Below are 20,251 nucleotides of genomic sequence, written 5' to 3' on the forward strand. Positions count from 1 at the left end.
TTCAGAATCAGGCTCTTCTTCTTTCATGTGTGATGCTTAAACCTTAACACTCTTTGCCTTTCCTCGGACTCCAACCCCTTTCCTCGCTCAGACAGAGATCACAGGAAAATGGTTTAATTCTGAATGCTACCTTATGTCTTTAGCAGCCATGCTGAATTAGGGGAGTTCGTTTTCTGGCAGTTCAGTGGACCCAGTTTCAGCTCCCACTGAAAAGCATGCCTAGTAGGCAAATGGTAGTTCTCTTGTGAATTTGGAAGGGCTTTTTCAACAGAATTCAGTGCAGTCCTAAACTTTAAACATTGTGACACATGTCAGAAAAATTCAGCAGCCAGATCTTCAGGGCACTTTTTCTTAGGAATATATATATTTATATACGTATATATTTCATCAGAGCCAGAATAAAGACAAAACTTAAGCATCTTCTGCTACCCTCCCCTGCTCCTCTGTCTGATATACATAATTATAGTGTTTTGTATACCAGTCTAAACAAAACATAATGAGATTTAAAAAATGAAACAGAACTTCAGCTGTTGGCATTGGCAGTGAACTGGTCAGAGAATGCCAAAGGGGAAGAGGCTCCCACATGTCCTGTAAAGAAAATACTTTGGGGTCTATAAAAACCATTCAAGACTGAGTCATTCTTTAGTACTGTTAAGTTTTGCAGTTCTTGCAACTAGATACAGAGAGTCTGAGGCCATGTCTACACTACAAAGTTAAGTCGACTTCATGTAAGTTGACACTGAGCCTCCGATTTAGGCAAGTTGATCTTGAATGTTCACACTACACTCATTGTATCGGCCGAGTGCATCCCCACTAGCAGGGCTCACATCGACACCGTGGGTAGCTATCCCACAGTGCACGTAGCCGAGTGGAATTTTGGGTTGGGTTTGCAATGCCTTATGGGACCAAAACGTTGGCACGGGCGGTTATGGGATCATGGCATTAGCATCCCATGATGCACTTACTTCCCTCCCTGAAATCAACAGCAAACAAACCAAGCCTTTTTTGCGCCTTTTTTTGTATGCCTTGGTTACCCGCATGGACGCTATAGCACGATAAGCCTGGACCTCACTCAACTGTAAACTACTGTTGTGAGCATTACAAACACCTCTCACCTTGTCCTGCAGTATTGACACAGCCAATACAGGAGCCGCCGCACAGAAGAGTGTGATGCCATGCAAGCAGCCCTGCTGGAAGACATAAAGCAGAGCAGTTTGTAGTTGCTGGCGACAGTCACGCATCACCTTGACATGGTTGAGCCTGTGTACCTTTTCAGGGCCCAGGAAACACTCACTGACTGGAGGGACTGCATCATTATGCAGCTGTGGGATGATGAGCAGTGACTGCAGAACTTGTGAATGCGTTATGCCACTTTACAGGAACTGTGTGAAGAGTTTTCCCCAGCCCTGAAGTGCAGCAATACTAAAATGAGAGCTGCTCTGACAGTGAAGAAGCGAGTGCTGATTGCTCTGTAGAAGCTTGCAATGCCAGACTGCTGCTGATCAATGGGGCATCAATGTGGAGTAGGTATATCTACCATGGGATCTGTTGTGATCCAACATAGCAGGACCATCAATAGACTTCTGCTAAGAAGGGTAGTGACTCTGGGCAACATGCAGGACATAGTGGATGATTTTCCCGCAATGGGGTTCCCTAGCTGTGGTGGGGCAATAGACAGAACCCGTATCCCAATTTTGACACCAGACCCCCTTGCCAAAGAGTACATAAACTGAAAGGGGTACTTCTCAATGGTGTTGCAAGTGCTGGTGGATCACAGGGGCCATTTCACCAACATCAATGTGGGATGGTCAGGAAAGGTGCATGACGCGTGCATCTTTAGGAACACAGGTCTGTTCAGAAAGCCACAAGCAGGGACTTTCTTTCCAGACTTCAAAATAACCATTGGTGATGCTGAAATGCCAATCGTGATCCTGGGAGACGCAGCCTGCCTCTTGCTCCCATGGCTCATAAAGCCATACACAGGCAGCCTGGAAAGCAGTGAGAACTGGTTCAGTCATAGGCTGAGCAAGTGCAGAATGGTGGTGGAATGTGTCTTTGGACATTTAAAAGGTCACTGGTGTTTGCTTACTAGGTTAGACCTCAGTGAAAGCAATATCCCCATTGTTATTGCTGCCTGCTGTGTACTCCATAATATCTGTGAAACAAAGGGAGAACAGTTTCCCGCGGGAGTGGGGAGTTTAGGCAGATCACCTAGCAGCCGATTTTGAGCAGCCAGGCACCAGGGCAATAAGAAGACCACATTGAGGGGCTCTGTGCCTCCATGAGGCTTTAAAAAGCAGTTTCAACAATGAGCCAGAGTAATGTGACACTTACCTATGGTGTTCCTTACCAAACTGTCCCCTCCAGTGCATTTTCTCCCCTGTAAACTCTACTCCCACCAACCACTGTGAATGAATAAAGAGCCTTTTCTCCTCAATCTGTTAAGTTTTATTACGCACACAAACACAGAGACTGCAAAAAAAAAAAAAAAAAAGGGTAAGATAACCTGGGGCAAAAGGCTGATGATAAAAGGGGGGAGAAACAAGGAAAGCTTACTTATAGATGCTCTTCAATAACAATCAAAGGTGTGGGAATGGGTGCCTTCTGGTCCTTGTACCCTTCCCTGGTGTTGAGTGCAAGGGATGCCGAACTCTTCTCTCCCCCCCACCCAGGATGTTTGGGGAGGTGGATGTAGAACTGGGCGATGATGGAAGCAGGTTCAGCAATAGCTGCAGAGGGACTCTAGCATCCAGCTGCCTTTCTTGAACCTCAACCAGAACCTCAACATATCTGATTGCTCCTTCATAATCCACAGCATCTCTTCCTGCGTGGCATGCTCGTGTTCCCTGCATGCTCTCCTGTCCATGTCCAGGTTCTTGGATAGTGTAATCCTTTATGCTCCGAGCTCCGTCTTGTCACTCTCAGAGGCACGCATTAACTCACTGAACATGTCCTCCCGAGTCATCTTTTTCCACCTTCTAATCTGGGAAAGTCTCTGTCCCAGTGTGGAGGATGCGCCGACAGACAAGGTTTCAGCTGCAAGGAATGCAAAGCACAAGGGTACCATTGACAGTGCATACATTGTTTCTGGTGCAAAGTTAATTATTGTTATTAAAAAAAAAAACCACCCCTCAATGCACTACACTGCAAGCCACAACGTAATCACAACTGGTGACTATTACAAGAGTCAGTTTGCTTCTCCAGCCATGGTGAGTAAGGCCACGAGGCATGGACAAGAGGTCTTGTGCTGCTGCTTTTGTGAAGAGATCCTTGGGATCGCAGGTTGGAACTTGAGAAAAGCCCCTTGTCCTGTAGCAACCTGGATGGGCCTTGAGGACAGGCACCAGTGTAAAGCCCCCCAAATAGTTTGTTTTTTACAAAAGCGCTGGGTTGCAAGGGGAAGGGAGACAAACAGGAAGCCGCCAACTCCCCCCCCCCCCTTTCTTTTTCTTTTTTTTTTTCAGCACTGCTTGCAATACATGGTGATCTCTTCCAACCACAACCACGGCATGTTTGGGAAAGCATGCTTCTGACACCCAGATGTCCCCAAACGGGGGGCAGATTACTTGTTGAATTTTTGCGGTTTAAGGGCTAGCATTCAAAACTCCCCACGTTTCCCCTAGGTGACCCTATGTGATATCACTCTCATGAGGGTAACAGAAGCAGCAAGGGAGTAAATGCTGTAAGCATCTGGGTACAGACCTGGTCCTTATGCTGCTATGTTGTGTACTGCAATGATGCCAGCAGAGTTGATACTGGAGTGGCGCGGGAAAGTGTCCTACTGTGGTGGATGAAATAAGGCAGCCCTCCCCAGAAACCTTCTGCAAAGGACTGCAGAGTACTTCCATGAAAGCTTCCTAGAGATCTCCATGGAGGATTCCTGGGCCATTCCCATGCACATAAAAAGTGTTTTTCAGAGAGCACCCTCTGTAACTGGAGAGGCCACTGATACCCATTACACCTACTTTCTTGTTCATTTTAAATATAAAAAAATAATAGCATGTAACCACTAAGGTTTGATTGGAAATGTGTACTCACCAAATATGCCTTCCCTGGCGTCACATTCTGCCACCAACTGGTCTTGTTAAGGGATGGGATCCGGGTTAAAAACAGTTCTTGGCTGTTGGGGAGAATGGATCCTCTGCATGCCAGCCTCACATTCTCCTCCTCCCCTTCCTCGTCAAAAATGTCCTACTCATTGTTGCTTGAGGTTGCCCGGGGCTCCTGGGACGTATCCATGGAGCGTTGTGGCATAGTGGTGGGGTCACTGCAGAGAATTGCATGCAGCTCCTCATGAAAGTGCCATGTCTGTGGGGCAGAACCAGAACAATTGTTTGCCTCCCTTGTCTTCTGGTGCACTTGCTGAAACTCCTTTATTTTCTGCTACTTGTCCCTGGTGTAGCCCTTCTCCCCCATGCCCTGTGCAATCTTGGCATAGATGTCAGCGTTTCTTCTGCTGGATCGGAGCTCTGCCTGCACAGACTCTTCTCCCCACAGAGCAATAAGATCCACCACCTCTTATATTCCATGCTGAAGCATGTTTGCGGCCTTGAGTCTCCATCATCAGCTGTGCTGTGCTGGCTCTCCACACTGATCAAACAGGAAATGAAAATCCAAAGTTCCTGAGGCTTTAACAGAGGATCGGCTGTTTCCTGTGTGCCTGGCTGATGTGCAGTGGAGTTGAAAGTGCTCTCCAGAGCAGTCACAGTGGAGCACTGTGGGACACCTCTTGGAGGCCAATTCATTCGAATTACACACCACAGTGTCTACACTATCCCCATGTTGACCCATGGATGTCGAATCGAGCGCTACGCTTCTCGCAGAGGTAGAGTTCAGAAGTCAATTTTACAGGCCACGTAGGTCAGCGGAAGGGACTCAGTAGTGTAGACGCATATATTATTAGATCGACTTAATGCAGCTTATGTTGATCTAAGCTTGTAGTGTAGACCAGGCCTGATTTAGATCTCACCATGGTATACACCAAGAGTTAATCCAAGCCAGTGGTATTAAACTGTTGCGAGTGTGTCCAGAATCAGGCTTAGGTTCAGTGGTCAAACGCTAGGTGCCAGAATGCTGCTTCAATTTTAACCATGAGTCAAATACTATGGCGATAGTAATGGGCCAGCCTATGTGGCTGTACAGGAGCATACGTAAAGGAAGATTGCCCTCTTATATCTTCCCTGTATCTCCCCTGCATGGATTGGAAGGGAGAGGAAAAGTGGGATATACAGGGGGAGAAATGGAGTCTGCACATCCAGGACTTTCCCCCATGCAGGTAGGTGGAAAGGACCATGGAACGGGCAGAGCTTTGGCTCCATTTCTCTGCCCCCACAACAAGGCACCAGCACATCTGATCTTCTTGCCTCAGAGGTGAAATTTCCTCCCCATGGCTGCTCCTGGGGCAATGCAGCTGTGGACTATTCTGCTGGACTAGCTGTAAATGAGAAATTTAGCCCTATAGCATCATTGGGGTATTTTTGCATTGAATTATGTTGCATTATTATTTGTATGATTTCTTTATTAATTATTTTGTTTAGCACCAGAAACATGCATCACGGTTTTCAATAATAATGGCCAAAGTACTGAACAAGATGACTGAAAGACAGTTTGGCAACGCTATCAATTATGATATCAGATTTAACTTCTTTATACATATTCAAAAAAAATCTTCTAACTGCATGTATAGTAAGTTATGGTACAGCATCCGTTATCATGTGTTCTTCATATATTTATTTTATATTTTTTGTGTAGTGCTTGTTAATTGGAAGAATCCCAAAGCATTCCCCAAAATATGAGCCTGATTATCCTCTTGCTTGCGCTGTTTAATGTTGTTGACTTCAACAAACGTACTAATCATTCATACCACTGTGAGAGGAGAATCAGCCCAGTATAGCTACAGCACCAGTCCACACACTGCACAAAAGTGGGTGTGGGAGAGGAAAAATGTTAGCAAGGAAACAAGGCAAACTCCTACACTCAACAAAAGTGCCATGGAGTCTATAACATCTATGAAGAGCAGACATATGAAAAACTCAAACAGTATATGGCATGGAACCACCTTGGAATGATGGACTGAGACAACCCTACCGGAGTTGAAATCCATCATTATAGGATCTAGATATTTCTAAGCAGAGGCTTAGAGCACTACACCATCCCTGTGGATTCTTTATAGCTTTGGGCATCACTGTGCTGATATTGATGTTGGTATGACAGTATCTACTTAATGTACATGATACTGGTTTCCTTTTTTCCTTTTGCGGAATACATCAATGACATTGGTGCCTCCAGCAGTAAAAACAAGAAAAAAAAACATTATTACTCTACTAATTTAAAGGGTTTTTTTGATTACCTTGATGTAAGGATGATGTGGAAGCCTAAACACTGTTAGGTTCTTTTTCACCCTTCTTTGGAAAGGGTTAAGAATTCGGGTTCTGCTCTGCTGACTTGGGGTTTATTCCAAATACTTCTCTCACTTCTCCCCACCACAGCTGCCCAGACCCATTTATATATTTCTGGGCTTAAGTTCATATCTTTTCTATTTTTTTCTATTTCTTTCCCTCGCCTTTCCTTTCCATCTGGATTTGGCCCCTGATCTAAAGAAAATTGCGTGTGTGGGGGGGTGCAGGTGAGTTCTGTTTCACAGTTATTGTTTTATAAAAAGTTCAGTTTACAAATGAAAAATGAATGTGTCCCAGCTTGTCAGCATCGGTATAATCAATATCTGCCCATGGATCTAAAGATTATTATTTTAGGAAGCAGCTAGACAATACTTTTGCATTTTAAAGTCCCTTTTTTTAAAAATGAGAAGTTAAGGGCATTCAGACATGTTGCCTTTAAGAATTCTGTTACAGGTAATTAAATATAAGTTTACACATTTAATTTACTTCTAAGAGCAAGATAGACTAGTAAATGACCCAGTTAAGAAAAGTACTCAGCCTAATTGGATGTAATGATTGTTTGCTAGTGTTTATTACTGTACTACAAGCAGACGTGTAATCTGTGATTCTAATTTGGTTTAGAGGCAGACCTGTAGTACTTGAAGCAACCATCAGTGTTTCAGCTAGCATCATGAAACTGGCTATATTTATTTGGCAACTTTAATTTCTGTGTGTATTAGGGTGGGAGGAAGGATGTTTTTCTATCAATATTGTTCTGCAGCATTACCTCCAGGCTCTGTTTTACGTGCAAACATATTGTTTGGGTAGATACATTAGTGTACATATTTACTAAGGCAAAAAGATAGGTCCTACATGCATAATGTAGCAATAGTAACAGCTAGGATTTACCACTGAACTGACTTTGACTAAGGCTGTGTGTTATAAAGCTGTCTTCAGCATAGGAGGGCAATACATTAGGGCCTGATTCTGATCATACTTACATCAGTGTAAATCAAGTGTTGAAGTCAATAGAATTTGATCAGTGTGAGATCAAGCCCTAAGACTCTAGCTTTCAGTGATATTCATTACCAAATTTTACTTAATTATTTATATCTGCTGTAACTCTCACACACAGTCCTTAGTTTCCAAGAAGCAACATAGAGAGGGTGCCCTGTATTTGAATGTGTTTACCTTAGAAGAGGTTTGTTGCTTAAAAATAGCACACTGGATTTTATGCCCAGAGGAGCAGCACTTGGATTTCAAAATACTTATGTAATTATTCTTTATTTCATAAGCTGTCAGAATGATAAATGAAATCAGAACTGACTTTGAAAAGCAAGGTCATTTGATGACCAGTGCACTTAGCCAAGGTGTCTCTGTGTTCACTATGATGGATTTGGGAGATTTATAATATAATATATCACATATGAAAATGAAATTAAAGTAACATTAGACTCACAATACCAAGGAAATTCAGAGTGGAGGCTTCTGGTTCATCCTTAATTCACCCCATTGTTCCTGGTTATTACAGGGCCCTCATAGTGGTAGGTGATGTTAGATATCACATATCCTGCTGCCTGGGCATAGCAAAGTGAATTAAGCTTATTGACTTCATTTTGTGTGGGTTAAAGATAGATCCTTAATATTACTTCAGTGTATTTTAAATGTGTGTTATTATTACCTGCAGGTTGTAACAAAACAGTTGTCTGATACTGTAGGTCCAAAGGAGTGATTAAATTCTATTGTGGTAATAGGCATTTGCTTAGAGAAAGTTTTATAATTTGCTGTACAGATGCTCCCCAACTTACGCAAGCATTCTGTTCCAGAACGCCTTGCGTAAGTCGAATTTTGCGTAAGTCGGGAACGTATCTCCGACAGTTACGCCAAAAAAAAAAAGGCAGTTTATGTTTTCCGTAAGTCAGGCTTGTGTAACCCGGGGAGCATCTGTATTGAACATGTGCAGTATGTAAGAATATCTACTTTTCAAAATAGTGCATGCTGCAAAACCAGACAAACTGTTTCTGAACCCTCAGCATCCTGACTCATTCCACTTGAAAACATATACAGTTATAGAAGCAGGAAGAACAGACTGGATGACCCATTTAAAACTGGAAAATTGTGAAAGTAAAGCAGGCTTATATCATATCAGCTGAAGTCATTGTGCATTTATTTTTTAAAATAACTCAGAGTTTCCTACTACTATATCTAATACAGAATGAATAGCGCAGACGTTTATAAGTGCAGTACTTAAGAGTACTACAGGGAGCTTAGGGAAGGACTCGAGGAGAGAAGTGAGGAGAAAGAGAAGATGATGGTGGGAGCTCTTTCATTCACGTGAGTTTGCTCATGTGATTAATCCTGATTAATCTTGATCCCTGCTTGTTTATCTTATTCAAAGTACAACATTTGTGCATTATGTCTTTTCTGTGCACATACACATACATTCATGCACATACACATACATTCATACACATACACAATCATGTGTGTTTGCAAATATACTTTATAGGTACATCTGTGTGTGTATATTTAGGGGAAGGGAAATCTGCAGACGGCCACAACAACAAAGCAAACCTCTTCATTGTAATGTATCTTTAACAGGTTTGTTGCTTTATGGATTGTTTTTGCATAAGCTAGAGCAAAATATGTTATACTTTCTTATCAGATGGTTGAATGCACTCTGCTCTCATGGCAGAGTTCAATACAAGACCTGTATTCCTTGATTTTCAGTTCAAATGAATCCAGTTAAAGTACTGTACGGGGTGAAACACTTATTTCTTGAATTCCGTGATGCAACAGCATTTAAATCGCGTTTCTAAATAGCTTTATAAATGAAAGAGAGGATGCACCAAGTACTGACTAAAACCTGTTCTTTAACTGGAATATTCATCTTATGTTTTTTCATTACCCTTTTCCTTTTTTCCTTTGCCTCTCACTGATGGTTGTTGCCAACACTCCCCTCCCTTTCTGGTGGGCCAGCCAACAGTTCCCTCTGGAGGTAGCATCATTATATCTGCCTGGTTCACTTAATAGCAGATGGTGAAGAGCAGTAGAGCTGATACACCGTACTTCACAGAAACCAGGATCCTTCTGGAACCTCTGCAACACACACAGAGGCTCCTGGTTTGAGACTGTGAATTCTGTGTTTGCTTCCCAACCTGGGATTCTTTGTTCGTGACTGTGTATTGGCCAAGTACTCTGTGTATGAACCATTTTATGATCTGCTGTGTAGCTGGGTAGTGAAAAGACTAAACACCTGAAATTTTTACATATTGCAGGGACTATTTGTCATATTATGTATATTTTTATCAAAAATTAAAGGGTGAAGACAGTTCTGATAGTTTTCAGTTTTGCTGGCTGACAGGCAATGTTTTTAACTATCTGCCAAAGGAAATTCGTTTGCTGAGACCATTTTAATGCACACTGAATACCAGAGGCAGAACTTCCATTGGCTCTATTATGGGGTAATTTACAATTTAACAAGGTATTGTGACAAGGTAGTCATTATATTTTTATCACGTCATTATGACATTACCACCTAGAAAGTGGCATATATTAAATTTATAACCCAAGATTGCTAAAGTTATCATACGGAAGTGGTGCAATTATGTTCAGTTGTAATGTGTTGGTGAATTGGAGGTGCAGATGCTCTAGATCCATCTGTTGAAATAGTTTTTATGGGTGCCAGTAGAGGATAGAAAGCTTCAGGGGAGAGAGACTAAAAAAAAAACGCTAAGGAAGAAGGCTGAGGTCACTGGACGTTTTGAAAACAAATCTACTTTGGCTCCAAATTCCTAGGGTCCATCCTCAGACACATTTTCAAATGAGATGCAGTTTCAAAGTATTTTACTACCCCAAAATGTATTTGCTTTCCCCTTTATCTTACATTTTTATTATTTTGATTATTTCACATTTATTTTGACTTTTCTTATGCAAATACTTGTAGGTCTTCCCTATTGGGCTTGCTACTTCCTGAGGCTTTGATTCGCTAGTCTAGAGGTTACATCAGCTGTCTGCAGCTGACAGGAGGTCCTGGTTTTGGCAGGATGGATTTTTCTCCATCTCTCTTTTTATCTGTCTCTGCATCTTCTTGTGTTTTTCTGTCACTTTGACCACCTATCCACACATGTCCATGTGGTATATAAACTGACTTGTAAACTAAATGTGTGATCCTTTTGGTCCAAATTGAGTTGTTGAGCACTGACATTCACATGTTGATTGTTTTATTTTGCAGTGAGGTGTTTCAAATTCTGTTTCCCGAATTACTAATGTTTTCTTTTCTCCTACTCTTCTAGAAAATGAAGTGACTGCTTTCCCAGTCTTAGACAGTGACCAGAGTGAAATCATTGATACCAATGGAGCTGGTGATGCATTTGTTGGAGGTACTTATTGCTTTCTTTACTCTCTTATTTGGAGGTTAGACTTTTTTCCCCTATTCTTGATAGAATCTGCATTTTTCAGTCTAGAATTCCAAATTGTTCTTTAGAGTAAATTTTGTTCTTTTCAAGCTTTCATTTACATCCTGAGATTGTGTTTTAGTTAAGCGTTCATTCTCACAGGAAAAAATGTGTTCTTTGACTTTAAAGATAATATGCTATTATGTTATACCATGATTGTTTTCACGAGATTAATTGTATCTGTCAGAATGTTGCATAAACAAGCTGCATCACATACATTATATAGTGTACTCGGATCCCTCCTGGCTTAAAATTTTAACACATTGTTGTTCTTTAAAACAGGTTGTGGTGACTATTAAATAACATTTTAATAATTGAGTGTAATGTCTTCTGATCATGTCATTTTGTTCTAGAACATCTGTTTCCAGTCTAGTTGTTTGGAGATCAGAAAATAATATAAAGGGTTAACTTTTAAAAATTAGACTAGAATATTATCTGGCACTGCTTAATATTCATTTGCAAATTTACAAATTTTTGGCATAAGCCCCCCAAAAAAGAGGATGTTATGTCTGTGCCTGGTTTAAAAATGACTCAATATAAGCCAAGAAAAAAATCCAATCCAAAAATTCCCTAGTTGATTGTAGCATTTATGTAGTGCAGTGACATGCTATTGCATCTTTAAGGCTCTAATATCCACATCGGTTACGTCTACACTAGAAACTCTAGAATGGCACAGATGCAGCACTTCAGCTGTGCCGCTGTAGTGTACACACTTACTACAGCAATGGAATATGTTCTTCTATCACTGTAGTAAATCCAGCTCTCCAAGAGCTGGTAGCTAAGTCGATGGAAGAATTCTTTCATCAACCTAGCAGTGTCTATGCCAGGGTGTAGGTCCACTTAAATACACCCTGCAGAAGGAGTGACATTTTTCACAGCCCTGAGCAATGTAATTAAGCCGACCTAACTTTCTAGAGTAGACTAGTCCTGAGTAATAGCAGCAAGTGTCCCATTAGACCTTAACTTATTGGAAGCATAGACTAAGACAGAGATTCTCAAACTTTTTTTTGTTGACGGACCCCTTTTCAAATGCAATGTTAATCATGGACCCTCCAACTGAGAAACTGATTGACAAAAGTATCTGTGTAGTTCGTATAAACACGTACTGTCAGTAATGCTTTAAGAAAAAGAGTAGAAGAGTACTTATAGATATCAGTGTGATGGGTGGGCCTGCTTCTTACTGCAGAGTCTATCTGTCCTTGGTGTGATGGCAAACTCATAAATCACTCTCCACTTCCAGTGGAGACCTGAACTTTGTCTTCATAGCTGGCATGGCAGAAATGGTGCTTCACATATATATGTTGTTGGGAAAGGTAGCAACACTTTTATTGCTTCTGTAACTAAAACTGGGTACACTGCAGCAACAGTTGGCCAAAACTGGCAAGGTGTCTGTTCCTGAAACTTAATTTTCAGTGTTTGGGCACAAGTAGTTCGAGCAGCTCCTGTTCTGCTTTTCCACTCAAATGGCAAGATGATATAGCAAAAGTGGAGAATGGATCCCAAACCCAATCATATGTTGGTATTTTTAAAGTAAACAGTGAAGTGCTCAGCCAAAGTTGAAAGGTGAGCAACGATCCTGTCTCTCACACAATCAATTGTCATTCTGTGAGTATCCAGAAATTCTGTCAAAAGCAGAAACAGATCTGATGTTCCACTGCTCAGCCTAGTTTTCCAAATCTCTACTTTCTTCTGAAGTGCTGCACTCTGTCACTCAGCTCAAGTATGGTTGTACTGCCCCCTTGTATGGACAGGTTCAGCGCATTCAACAAGTTAAAAATGTCTGCAACGTATGCAAGCTGCGCAATCCATATCGGGTCAGAAAAGTTTGTGGAGATCTTGGGATTGTGCACAGAAAGAAAACCCAGCAGCTCTTTGCAAAGCTCAAAAATTCTTTCCAATACTCTGTTGCGAGGTACCCAACACACTTCTGTATGAAACAATAATTTGTCATGTCCAGCGCCCATTTCTAAACAAAGCTTTGCAAAAAGGAATTAATTCAAAGGCCAGGACTTAACAAAATTCACAACTGTCACAGCTACATTTAGCACATCATGTAATTTGGGTTCCATTTTCTTGCTGCAGGGGCCTGGCGATGCAACATACAGTGTGTTACAATTACCTGTGTGTTTATGGCTCATATTCTTGCTACAACACCACTTCTATTGCCTGTCATAGCAGCAGCACCATCCATGCAAACAGCAACACAGTTCTCCCAGTTCAGCGATTCAGCTTTCATGAAATCATCCAGTAATTTAATATTTCTTGACCTGTTCAACATCCTCAGCAAAGGAATTGTACCCAAACTAGCCCAGGGCCATTAAACTCTAGAAAGGGGACTTCAGAAAATATGAGCCTAAGCCAAGAAGTAAAAATAGAGTTAGATGGTAAAGTTCACGTGCTTTTTTGAGCCAACCAGGTATCCTTCAAAAATGGAAATGCAACACTAGGAAATTAATAGAAAGGAGCATCGCTGGTGACAGGTAAAATATAAGAAGGAAACTAGGAAATTACCAAAGAAATAAAAATAAATAAGAAAATATTTAAATAAATCAGAAGCTGCAAACCTGAGAGAATTGGTGTCTGCTGGATTACCGGAGAATAAAGGCAGGAAATAAGGAGGATAAGGGCATTCCAAAGAAGCTGTGTTACTACTTTTCCTCACTCTTCACCACAGAGAATAGTAGGGAAAAACCTTTCCTGGGCCAGTCTTTTTCTGGTAGTAAAGATGAGGTATTATCAGCGATTGAGGCATCAAAAGAGAAGGCACTGGAACAAACTGATAAATTAAAGAATAAGAAATCGCTAGGCCCACGTGGTTATACCCCAGAGTCCTGAAGGAGCTTAAGCATGAAGTGGCTGATCTGCTAACACATGTACACAGTCTCTCGTTAAAATCAGTTAATATACTGGGCGCTCTGGGAGTGGCAAATGTTATATGTATCTTTAAAGGCAACACTAGGATTGATGCTGGGAATTACATAGCAATAATTCTTTCTTCTGTTCCACGGACATTCAGTGACCCTGAAAGGTCCCCACATAGCAATGTATACTTTTACTCAATGGAACTCATTGCCACAAGATATTGAGACTGAGCACTTAGTAGGTTCAAAAGTGCACTAAAATTTTATATAGATAATGAGAACATCCACATTCACATTAGAGAGGATAAAAAAATTAAGAAGAGTCCTTCCCTCTTCAAGGCATGAGCCAACCACTCATTAATGGGGATTAGGAAGAAACTTCCCCTGTTGGCAATTATACTATAATTTTCCACAACATTGTTTCTTTCACTTTCATCTGATACTAGCCATCCTTGGAGACAGGAAACTGGACTATATTGACTACGGGACTGATGTTATCTGTGTTCCACTGGAAACAATCTCTGTGCTATCTATAAAAAAAATTTCTTCCATCCCCTTTAAAAAATTATATTTATGGAAGATACAACCTTCTATGATCTAGTCACAAGAGATGACCCTATATTGTGGTGGTGGTAGTAGTTGTATTATTTGACATTTCTAGTCCCTACTTAAGCCATGGAGCCAGATGTTGAATTACTGACTCACCCAAATTTTTTATAATGGAAAGTTGTTATTCTATCTTTTCAATACTCCTCACTTTAAAAGGTCATGTGTATTAATACCCCCAACACCTCAGTATACGATTTTGATTCAGCTTTTAGTTTCCTTATAGCAAAATGCTTCAAATCCCATCTGTTGACTCACAAAATGCACTCAAAGTTGTATTAGAGACTGGAAAATATGGCTAGTTTTGCAAACTAAAGGAAGCAAAATCCTCTCAGCAGAGCTCACCTTACTTCTCTGGGAGTGGTAAATTAGCATGGTTGAGCTGTGGGCTGCTGGATCAAAGACCTTTGCTTCAGCTAGTGGCTGAGACAGGGTCATGTCAGCCCTGGTGGAAACTAAAGATTGCATTCAGGGAGTCTGTTTTTTTCCCAAGTGGTCAGGGTGCTAGAATGCATCACGTGCCTTGAAAACTTTTAAGCTGAGCCACTCATGTCCACAGGCATGGGAAACTGAAGTGGAATCTAGTTCTGGGGCCCACAAGATTGCAGGAAAAAGTTGGCCTCAGTGAATAACAGGAAATACAAGGTTGGATGGCTGTTCCTCCCAAATAGCTTTAGGGACAAGAAAGGTGGGGGAAGCCAAAAATAAAAAATGTAATTTTTTTCCTCTAGAAAGAATCTAACTACTAAAGTTCAGTAAATTTTAAAATCATTGAGATGAAAGATTTTTAAAATGTTTCTGAGCACTTGTAGCTCACATTGGCCTCAACTGGCATTGTGGGTGTTCAGCTTCTCTAAAAATGGGGCCTCGTGCCTAGTGTAAGTAGCTCAAAGCTCTGCTCAGACAAGCAACTAGAGACAAAAAATGAACTGGATTCTTTAAGTGGAACTTGTCTTGATAGGGTTTGACATCAAACATTTCTTTGAATTCCTTGCTTTCATCTGCAGGCAGAAAACCACGTTACCCATTGTCCAGATTGACCCATAAGAAATTGAATTTTAAAAGTTACTAAAATATATAGTTATTTTGAAACACTTCTATGAACACTACCGTCAGTTCTGCTGCCTCTAGTGGTTTTTAGCAGCAACACATCCTTTTACTAGCTTAAGCAACGACAAGCAGCTTTACAATAATTCAGCACCTCTAGTGGTTTGCAGCAGCACACCAGATTTCCATTTCTAATATGAAATGAATCCCTGAAACACCCGTAAATTAAAGCTGTAATTCCACCTCGGGGTTCTGGTGACATTGACAAATCACTTGAGCTTTGCTAACATGGTTTATGTCACCAGGGCCCCCGGAATGAAATTACAGCCTGATTCCGTAGCGCTTGGAGAGGTTTCCTTATTATTTAGCCAGTCCCATCTTGAACAGCCCTAATCATGTGTTGCAAAGCCCATGTAATGGCAGTGCACATTGGAAATGGGCACAGTTATATCATTTTCAGCTCAATGTGCTTTCCTAATTTCCTAGATCAAGAGAAAACTCCTTTTTACTGTCCTGCTGTTTTGTCAGAGTAGGTCTGTCTGCCATTTGGAATCCTCTTTGACATTGCCACAGTAACAAATGAAAACAGTGAGAATATTTTGTGACGATCACAGTCATTGTTTCCTGCAATCTCTCCCCTAATGTCTGTCCACTAAATGGAACTGGGAAGAAAAATCATAACAAATGAACAGAAAAAGGTGCAAGATCAATATGTTCTACAGGTTCTCTAACAAATGTTGTAGCTAATCTAATGTGATTTCATTGTATGCTGCATGAAAAGTGCTAGAGTATGAACTGTAACTGCAAATCATTTTTAAGTAACTTAATGCAGCAGTGACAGAATATATGCAGTAACGTTGTAGCCATGTGATAAAAAAAACCTTATACCACTTGCAAGGGCCAACATTCTTGAGATAAAAGCAGTTCCTCATTAAGTGCTGTGAGGTGCCAACTGCTAGCCAAAGCATTTTACTTCTGTCGGTATCAAAGCTGTAGTCCCAAGCTCACACCCGTTGTCATTTTCAAAATCCAATTGATAGCTTTAACACAGAGACAGATTCCAGGAAGAAGTTACCTATAGTTTAAAAACTACAAAGAGAAATCCTTCTTCCGTGTACATGCTTGCAGAATAAACAATTATCTCTCCCCTTTTAATGAAACATAGCATCAGTCTTGCTCAGTGACAGCTACTGTATCAGCCATCAGAACACAATTCATATCGAAGTTAGTACTTGACACAACAGGAATAGTCTGTCCTCCTACGTATCTTCTGTGTGCCTCATTGAATCTTGCTTTAGCTTATCATTTTGAGATACACAGGATTTATTGGATACTGTATATTTTCCTATCTTTTGTTATATTCTTGTTACCACATGGGCCAAAATAAAACCAAAGCCCTCATCTTTAATATAGAGGTAAGCCCTGTGGAGAATGCAGGTCCCAGTTTGTGATCCTCCCCCTTAATCTGAATGCCTTTACAAATTACATCTGGCCTTTGAACTGCTGGCAAATTGCCAAGTGTCCCTCAACTGTGGAAAGATTGGCCTCTTTCTTGTGGCTAATGCAAATGATTCTCTATAGGTTAACATCCAGATGTAATTTCAGGACAATGTAATATTTTGTATATTTGTACTAGGGCTGTCAAGCAATTAAAAAATTAATCGTGATTAATCGCTATTTTAAACAATAATAGCATACAATTTATTTAAATATTTTGGATGTTTTTTACATTTTCAAATATATTGATTTAAGTTACAACACAGAATACAAAATGCATAGTGCTCACTTTATATATATTTTTATTACAAATATTTGCACTGTAAAAAAACAAAAGAAATATTATTTTTCAGTTTCCTCATTAGAAGTACTGTAGTGCAATCGCTTGATCATGAAAGTCGAACTTACAAATGTAGACTTACCTACAAAAAAACCTGCATTCAACAATAAAACAGTGTAAAACTTTAGGTCTATAAGTCCACTTAGTCCTACTTCTTGTTCGGTCAACCGCTCGGACAGACAAGTTTGTTTACATTTGCAGAAGATAATGCTGCCCGCTTCTTGTTTACAATGTCACTTGAAAGTGAGAACGGGCGTTCTCCTGGCACTGTTATAGCCGGTGTCGCAAGATATTTACGTGCCAGATGTGCTAAAGATTCATATGTCCCTTCATGCTTCAACCACCATTCCAGGGGACATGTGTCCATGCTGATGACGGGTTCCGCTCGATAACAATCCAAAGCAGTGCAGACTGACATATGTTCATTTTCGTTATCTGAGTCAGATGCCACCAGCAGACGGTTGATTTTCTTTTTTGGTGGCTCGGGTTCTGTAGTTTCCACATTGGAGCGTTGCTCTTTTAAGCCTTCTGAAAGCACCTCATCCCTCTCAAATTTTGGAAGGCACTTCAGAGTCTTAAACCTTGGGTCGAGTGCTGTAGTTATCTTTAGGAATCTTACATTGGTACCTTCTTTGCGTTTTGTGAAATCTGCAGTGAAAGTGTTCCTAAAATGAACATGTTCTGGGTCATCATCCGAGCCTGCTATAACATGAAATATATGGCAGAATGCAGGTAAAACAGAGCAGGGGACATAAAATTCTCCCCCAAGGAGTTCGGTCACATATTTAATTAATGCATTTTTTTTTTAACAAGCGTCCTCAGCATGGAAGCATGTCCTCTGGAATGGTGGCCGAAGCATCAAGGGGCGTACGAATGTCTAACATATCTGGAACATAAATACCTTGCAATGCCAGCTACAAAAGTGTCATGCAAATGCCTGTTCTCACTTTCTGGTGACACTGTAAATAAGAAATGGGCAACTTGTTTGTCTTAGCGATTGGCTAAACAAGAAGTAGAACCAAGTGGACTTGTAGGCTCTGAAGTTTTATATTGTTTTGTTTTTTATGCAGTTTTATGTAACAACAAAAAAATCTACATTTGTAAGTTGCACTTTCACGACAGAGATTCCACTACAGTACTTGTATGAGGTGAATTGAAAAATACTGTTTCTTTTGCTTATCATTTTTACTGTGCAAATATTTATAAAAATCAAAAATAATATACACTTCAATTTCAATTATAAGACAGAGTATAATATATATGAAAATGTAGAAAAACATCAAAAATATTTAACAAATTTCAAGTGGTATTCTATTGTTTAACAGTGCGATTAAAACTGATTAATCACGATTAATTTTTTTAACTGCGATTAATTTTTTGAGTTAATCCCATGAGTTAACTGCGATTAATCAACAGCACTAATTTGTACATTATTGACATTTTTTTAAATTGCTCTGAATATGTAAAATATATCAAATATATAAAATACAACAAAGGAAATGTATAAACAGGCTTATGCAGACCCCATAATCCCTTTGAGGGGATGGCTTTAGCACATCATTACTTCAATGGTATAAATGTTGCTCCAAGAAATTGTTTAACATAAAACCAAAGGGTTTGATTGTGCAAAACCAGTGTAAATCAGGAATAACTTCTCTGAAATCAATAGTTTCACCATTGGGGTAAGTGAAAACAGAATGAAATCCAACATTTTTAAAGCTGCTGCCATAGAGTCATAGAAGGGACCACAAGTCCAACCCCCTACTAAGATGCAGGATTTGTTGTGTCTAAACCATCCAAGACGGATGATTATCCAGCCTCCTTTTGAAAAGCTGCAGTGAAGGAGATTTTATGACTTTCCTGGGCAATTTATTCCATTGTCCTACTGTTCTTACAGTTGGGAAGTTTTTCCTAAAATATAATCTCAATGTGCTATGCTGTAGTTTGAACCCATTGTCTCTTGTCCTGCCCTCTGTGGCAAAAGAGAACATTTTTTCTCCATCTTTCAAGTATTTGAAGACTGCTATCATGTCTCCCCTTCATCTCCACTGTTCCAAACTAAATATACCCAATTCCTTTAGTCTTTGCTTATATGGCTTGGATTCCATCCCTTTGATCTTTTTTGTCACTCGCCTCTGGATCCTGTCCAGTTTCTCTACATCATTTCTATACAGCAGTGACCAAAATTGGACACAGTAGTTCAGCTGAGACCTAACCAGCACCAAGTAGAGCAGTACTATCACCTTCTGTGATTTGCATGCTGTGCCTCAGTTAATGCAACCCAAAATTGCATTTGCTTTTTTTTTTCAAGAACATTGCATTGTTGCCTCACGTTGAGATTGTGATCCAACACAGCTCCCAGATCCTTCTCAGCAGTGCTGCTGCCAAACAAGTTATCCCCCATTCTGTATCTGTGCATTTGTTTTTTCTTCCCTAAGTGTTGCATCTTACATTTGTATTTGTTGAATTTTATGGTCTATAGTCCAGTTCTCCTATTTATCAAGATCCCTTTGAATTTTAACTTCATCCTCCAAAGTGCTTGCAACCCACCCCCAGCTTTGCATCTTCTGCAAATTTGATCAGTATGGTCTCTATTCCTACAGCCAGGTTATTAATAAAGATGTTAAATAACACTGGACCCAGAACAGATAGATCCCTGTGGGACTCCACTTGAGATGTCCTTCCAATATGACATCATTCCATTAATAGTCTTTGTGGTTGTTTAACCCATTATGTATCTACTTAATGATAGTTCTGCTGAACCCACATTTCTCCATGCTTACTTATGAGAATGTCATGCGGGACTATGTCAAAAGCTATGCTAACGTCCAGGTATATTATGTTCACCACATTCCCCCTATCCACCAAACCAGTTTCTCTGTCAAAGAAGGCAGTCAAGCTGGTTTGGCATGATTTGTTCTTGGCAAATTCATGCCGGCTGCTAGTGATCACCTCTTCATCCTCCAGGTATTTGCAACTGGAATGTTTTATACATTGCTCGGTAGCTTCCAAGATATTGAGATCAGGCTGACTGGTCTACAGTTCCCCGACTCCTCCTTTCCCCCC

At 40.4% G+C, this 20,251-nt stretch overlaps 1 protein-coding gene across 2 annotated transcripts in view; it reads left to right on the forward strand.

Annotated features, from left to right (window-relative positions):
- Positions 1 to 20,251, forward strand: part of ADK (adenosine kinase) — a 541,342-nt gene that overhangs the window by 506,147 nt on the left and 14,944 nt on the right. For both annotated transcript variants that reach the window (XM_054034260.1, XM_054034261.1), the window contains exon 10: positions 10,673 to 10,759. In XM_054034260.1, coding sequence (XP_053890235.1) covers positions 10,673 to 10,759 — 87 coding nt within the window. The remainder of the gene's footprint in view (positions 1 to 10,672; positions 10,760 to 20,251) is intronic.

The sequence above is a fragment of the Malaclemys terrapin genome, chromosome 7 (assembly GCF_027887155.1).
Source record: "Malaclemys terrapin pileata isolate rMalTer1 chromosome 7, rMalTer1.hap1, whole genome shotgun sequence".
Classification (NCBI taxonomy): domain Eukaryota; kingdom Metazoa; phylum Chordata; order Testudines; family Emydidae; genus Malaclemys; species Malaclemys terrapin.